The following is a 6,066-nucleotide window of genomic DNA, read 5'->3' on the forward strand; positions in this document are numbered from 1 at the left end:
ATTGCCATCAGTTTCCCTTTTCTCTCCCTTCTCCCACCACCCTCCCCCTACATTCATGGTATCTCTACTCCCATTACTGTCCCTGAGCGGTTCATCTGTCTTGGATTCCCTTCTCGGTACCGGTTTTATGGAGCAATTGTATGCTGTCCTGAAAGGTTGTTTTGACTTGGACTTGCCTCAATGGCAGTGGAAACGACTTAATCCCCATTTTATGGTTTAGGATGTCCAAGGTCCCACACACCTAAAAAGTGGAGGTGAAACTTAAACAAAAGGCTCTTGATAAAGAAAGCCTTTGTTGTGGGCACCTTGAGAGCATGCCACACTTCTTTTTGGGACCTCTGCCTATAGTGGTCATGTGAATGCTTATAAGGCTCTTTCCTTCCAGGTTTTGGCGATCACATCCACTGGAGGACGCTAGAAGATGGGAAGAGAGAAGCAGCTGCCAGGTATGAGACATGGTTTTTAGGTCTTTCAGGTGGTAAAACACTCTTTAGCCATTAACTTAGTATTAATTTCAGGTAAAACGCTCTTTAGCCATTAACTTTTAGTATTAATTTCAGGCCAAGGGCAGTGGGAGAACTGAGTAGTTACCTGGTAACGAGGACAACAGTGTTGTGACTGTCATTAGGCACTGTGCTTAGCAACCATGGATAACAGGCTGAAATGTCCAGGCCTTCTCTATCTTCAAAATCGCTATCTGCACCCATTGTTGTTGTCACTGTGGATCCCTATCTTTGAGAGTCTTTGCTTCCACTGCCCCTCAACTTTACTGAGCATGCTATCCTGCTTGGTCCCTCACCTGCAAGTCCCAGGTGAGCAAGGCAAAATCTCAGCATCCTCATAGCAATATGAGCCAGTATTTATTAAGTTCTTATGCACCAGATATTACTTTAAACCCTTTAAACTAATTTCTAACAATAGCTGAGGTGATTCCTGCTATTTTCATTTTCGACCTGGAAAAACTAAAGACACAGCTTAAGAACCTTGCCTAAGATCACACACCTAGTAAGTGGCAGAGCCAGGATTCTGACCCAGGAATTGTGGGTTCAGAGCCTGCACCCTCACCCAATAGACCGCACTGCTTAATCATCAAGCTGAAAAGGTTAATCAGTGCACAGCCAACTGGTTCCAAAGAGAAGGAAAAGGCAAAGCAAGACAGAGAACATATTTGAGAATTGCGCTTTCTGGTTGTGTGAGATGAAGTTTCTGCTCACAGCGTGATGATTAAATGAATGTGTGTCTTTTTACTTTGGAACAACCCTGATAGCATAGTGGTTACACATTGGGCTATGATCTGCAAGGTTGCCAGTTCAAAACCATCAGCTGCTCCCTGGGAAAAAGAAGGCTTTTTACTCCCGTAAAGAGTTACAGTTTCAGAAACTGAAAGGGGGTGGTTCTTCCCTGCCTTACAGGGTCCTGTGAGTTAGCATCAACTAGATGACAGTGAATTTGACTTTGGGCAACAGTGACCTGTCCATGAGGTTGCCTTTGCTAAATTTTTGTGATTATCTCTCACTATTTTCTCCTGACCACTGAAGATTAGGAACCTATGATATGAACCGTGCTTCAAAGTTGGATAGCACAGCGATTGGCTTATATGATCTCTGATAGAAATTTAAAAACAACAACACTTCCACCACCCCCCACCCCCCACCCCCCCACACACACACTCCCAATTCTGTGCTTTGGGTCATGGCCCTTAGTGTTAGGCCACAGGATCAGAACTTGTTGCTTTTCTTCTCTTTTTAGCTCTCCTCATCCTCCAGGTGGTCTTTAGTATCTAAGACTTGGTCTTCCTTCCGATCTGTAACTTTGTGAAGTGACTCATTGTAGAATAAAGATTTATAATCTTGGGTTTTAATCACACACGTTTATAAAAACGGTGTTAAAAACAAAGGGGAGCATGCGGAGTCTGACCTCTCACTTCACAAGTTGGAAGGAAAATTCACCATTATTACTACCATCAGCTGCCCAAGGCCAGTTCCTTTGAGGCCAGGGTCATACCTGCCCCTGTCTTCTCACTTTCCTTACTGATTCCAACACAAACCGGCTCTTTTTCTGTGGCTAGGTTCGATAATTAATTGCAATGGCCACACAGAACTCACAGACAACGCTCATGATCATGGCTAACAAGTTACATAAATTCAGCTGCGAAATGCTCAGGTACACTTGTTATGTCAGGACATTTCTTCTCTGCTGTGTCCACATGCCATGTCAGGCCTCTCTCTGGCCCAGAGCCACTTAGCCTGGCCTCTGCCTTACTTGGGCAAAGTTACAAAGCTCGTACAAGGTTGCTAACAATGCCCCGAAGCCATGTTCTTCACTATAAGCCATAGTCTAAAGGTGCTCAGCTCCATGAGTCAAGTCAACTGCCCCAGTTAAGTGCTTAGAGGCACCCCACTCTGCAAGCCAGTCTCCTTTCTGAAGGCACTCAGCTTTATTTGCTCTGTGGGTTGGGAAGTTCCCCGGGCTCTGGCTCCTGGTTCCACTGCTGTCAACCTCTCTTGTCAAAGCTCTCTCCTGCCTAAAACACATTCTGTACCCGGGGATCTCTGGATCCACTCCCGGATCTTCTCTCACTGGTAGTGAGATCCCCTTCCTACCGTTGAGATGGAAGATTTGATGCCCAGCAGGATTGCTGTTAATTCTGCTAACAATCACACACAGGCAAGAGTCTTCGAACAGCCTGACTAACAGGCAGAGACCATTGTAATCTTGATTATGCTGTATCGATCTTGATACGTGGCCAGCTGACCACCCTACAGACAGGACTGGAACAGGTTCTGGGTTGTAAGTATCCTTACTTATATGACAGAAATTTCTTCCCTGGCTTTTTGAATGCTGTTGTGGTCTGTCCCTTCTTACGAAGTATTTGTATCTTAGGCTGTATACTATTATATTTTTAGCCCTAAAAAAGAAAAATCACTCACAATGGAATCATATAATCCAATCAGTATCTTCCCCCTTCTTACCCAAACCGATTAGGAAAACGAAGGTGGTTTGGTCAGAGGAATAAAGGGTATGGCTAGAAGAGTCACATTAAATGATTTGCTGCTGTGTGAGCTATTTTGACTTAAAATTGTCCAGTCCCCAAGTCATGTTGCAACGCTTCATGACTGTGAAAACTGGCACAGAAATTATTTCATTGAGTATATTTGTCAAATACCTTCATTTAGCAATTGTTTGTTTCACATCTGCTGTGTGTAAGGCCTGCTTTGTCAGGAGTTTTGGGAGAGACTAGATGACAAAGATAATGGTCTCAGTCCTGCATTAGTCACATGAGACATACACATAATGGTCTAAGACCAAAGTGTACAGTATGATATAGTGCCACAAGAACGGGGAATTTAAGGTGCTATGGATAATTGAAGGAGAGCATATACTATCAACTGGAAAGATCAGCTGAACCCATAGGCTTCTCCACATTTTTTATTCTCTCAGATGCAGTGGGGGGATTTTCTGTTTCAGTATATGAAATAGCTTGTAGGACAACAGTGAAAAGGAATGAAGATTCCTACAGAGCAAATCTTGTGATGTTCAACAGTTTGGCCATTTCAGACTTCCTGTTACCCAGAACTTACATATGCTTGACTTAAGACTTGGCAGGGAAGCATACTATAGTATGTTACAAAATCCATAATGATAGTCTTATTAAAATAGCGAGTTACCATTTTCTGAACACTTAGGTCTGCCAGCTGCTGTGCTAAATCAAATACATTCTCTTTAATTTTCCTAATAACTGCAGTATGTATTAACTGCATTTTACAGATGAGGAAACTTTGCATCAAATGAGCAGAGAAATGACGTAACTGGCTCACAGTTGCATGGATAGTAAATGGTGACAACAGAGAATCAAAGCCATATCCTTAAATCCCCCAAGCTTGTGTGTTTAATCTTTATGCTGCTGGCCTATAGGATGCTATCATAGTTGTTTGAACGTTTTAATGGGTTGGGGGAAATTTTAAAAATTGGTTTCAGAAGGTAGTTGCCTCAAGATTGTTAAGTCTGTGTGCACAGAGCTGTCAGGATGTTGAACTATGACCGGCTTGTAAAATCTGCAGTCACACAATTCAATGTAATAATTATTCATTGTTTGCTGTATAGTGTTTGTTGTGACTTTTACTCTATTATTTTAAGAACCATGCTACATCGTACGATGCTATTAATAGTGGTGATAATAATAATGACTACATATACTAAGTCCTTATTCTGTGTTAAGCACTTTACATGTAGTAACTCATTTTCAGTCCTCACAGTAGGAATCTTGTAGGCACACAGTTAAGTGCTCAAATGGTAATCTAAAGATTGGCAGTTTAAATCCACTAGCTGTCCCTCTGGGGATAGACTTTATAAAATTAAAACAAAAAAAGCAATACTAAAAACCCTGATGCTTCCTTGGGTGTTTGGATCCAAGTAAATGCAGTTCTTAACAACTGCATTCATTTCTGTTTGTCATGTTTACGTCTGCTATCGGTCCAGTTGTGAGAATAGTGTCATACATACTAAAGGCTGTAGGTTGTCTTTGATCCTCATCCATAAATGCCTCAAGTCCTCCTCACTTTTAGCAAGCAAGGTTGTGTCATCTGCATCTCACAGATTGCGAGTAATGTCTTCCTCCAGTTCTGCTTCCCTGCTCTTCATACAGTCCAGCATTCAGATTGAATAAGTATGGTGAAAGGACAGCATCCTAACACATACCCTTCCTGATTTTAAATCATTCAGTATCCCCTTAATCAGTTCCAACAACTGCCTCTTAGTCTCCAGAAAGCTTCCACCTCAGGAAATCACATGGAGCAGTTCTGCTACGTCATGTAGGGTCTCTTTGAGTTGGAATCTACTTGAAAGCAAAACCAAAAACTAAAGGCAAAAAACACCATTATCACTTCCCATTGATCTCTGAGGTTGGTTCAGCTGGTGGGGTAAGAACTGATGTTATCTTTTTTTTCCCCCCTGAAGTGATCATTTTATTGAGCAGGAAATTGCACGGAAAATGAGATAACTTGCCCATAATTATACAGCTAGTAAGTGAAAGCTCCAAGGCTTGACTGTTCTCTAGTCTATTGTACTAGAGAGCTACAGAGACCTGCTCTGTCCTCACACACACACACATACAGGCACAGAAGCACTTGCATTTCAGTACCTTTATCTATACAGATACAAATATATCTACATACATACTTTTTGAAGCCCCCCTGTATATATATAGTGCTTGCTTTTCCTGCAATGGATCCTAGATGGCTCTAGATCGTACACTTTTCCCAGGAGCAGATTGCCAACTTCAGCAAATAAAATACAGGATGCCCTATTGAATTTGAACTAACTTCAGATAAGGCACAAATAATTTTATTGTACAATACTGCCCATGGCAGTATTTTTATATAATATTGGAGAAAATCTCCTATTCGTTTCTAAGTTCTAGATAAAACAATATTCCTGGGTAAAATCTTCACACTTTTTCCCCCCCACAGATTTTAAGATTGTTTCTTTCTGTACTTTTAGAGAAACCCACTGACTAGATCAATCCATGAGAACATGTCTTACTCTCATTGTAGGTGCCAAACCCTTCCCATTCATATTGTTGATCTCCTATGGGATCAGATTTTTGTTCATCTTTTTATCTCCAGCCATGGAGGTATTGATTGATTGCAATAATTGCTGAAGAAACATTCACTGAGAGCCACTGAGTGAAAGAGCAGTGAAGGGAAAGTAACAGTTATCATTGTATTTTATGAGGGGACCTTCGAAAGCTCGTGGGAAAATGGAATGAAAAGATAATGGAATTTTTCAAGAACTTTTTGAAGCCCCCTTGTATATACTAATTATTATGCTGATTGTTTTTGCAATATTTAATGCACATTTTGTTGTGAACATCATGGAGCCAATTCAGGCTCATCCCTACTGTATAGGACAGAAAATAATCCCAGTGGGTTTCCAAGGCTGGAAAGGGACTGACTACATCATTCTGGCAGAGTAGGTTCCAACCACTGACCTATTGGTAACCGAACACCAGTGGTGTGAGTGGCGATACTGGGAGGAGATGGTTGGAAAGGGGGAACCGATCACAAG

At 41.6% G+C, this 6,066-nt stretch overlaps 1 protein-coding gene across 1 annotated transcript in view; it reads left to right on the forward strand.

The window, feature by feature from the left end:
* TXNDC12 (thioredoxin domain containing 12) overlaps window positions 1–6,066 on the forward strand; it is a 35,198-nt gene that overhangs the window by 17,869 nt on the left and 11,263 nt on the right. Inside the window, exon 2 of the mRNA XM_004699427.2 lies at window positions 386–446. Coding sequence (XP_004699484.1) covers window positions 386–446 — 61 coding nt within the window. The remainder of the gene's footprint in view (window positions 1–385; window positions 447–6,066) is intronic.

The sequence above is a fragment of the Echinops telfairi genome, unplaced genomic scaffold (assembly GCF_000313985.2).
Source record: "Echinops telfairi isolate 266 unplaced genomic scaffold, ASM31398v2 ScPeMD7_443;HRSCAF=831, whole genome shotgun sequence".
Classification (NCBI taxonomy): Eukaryota; Metazoa; Chordata; class Mammalia; order Afrosoricida; family Tenrecidae; genus Echinops; species Echinops telfairi.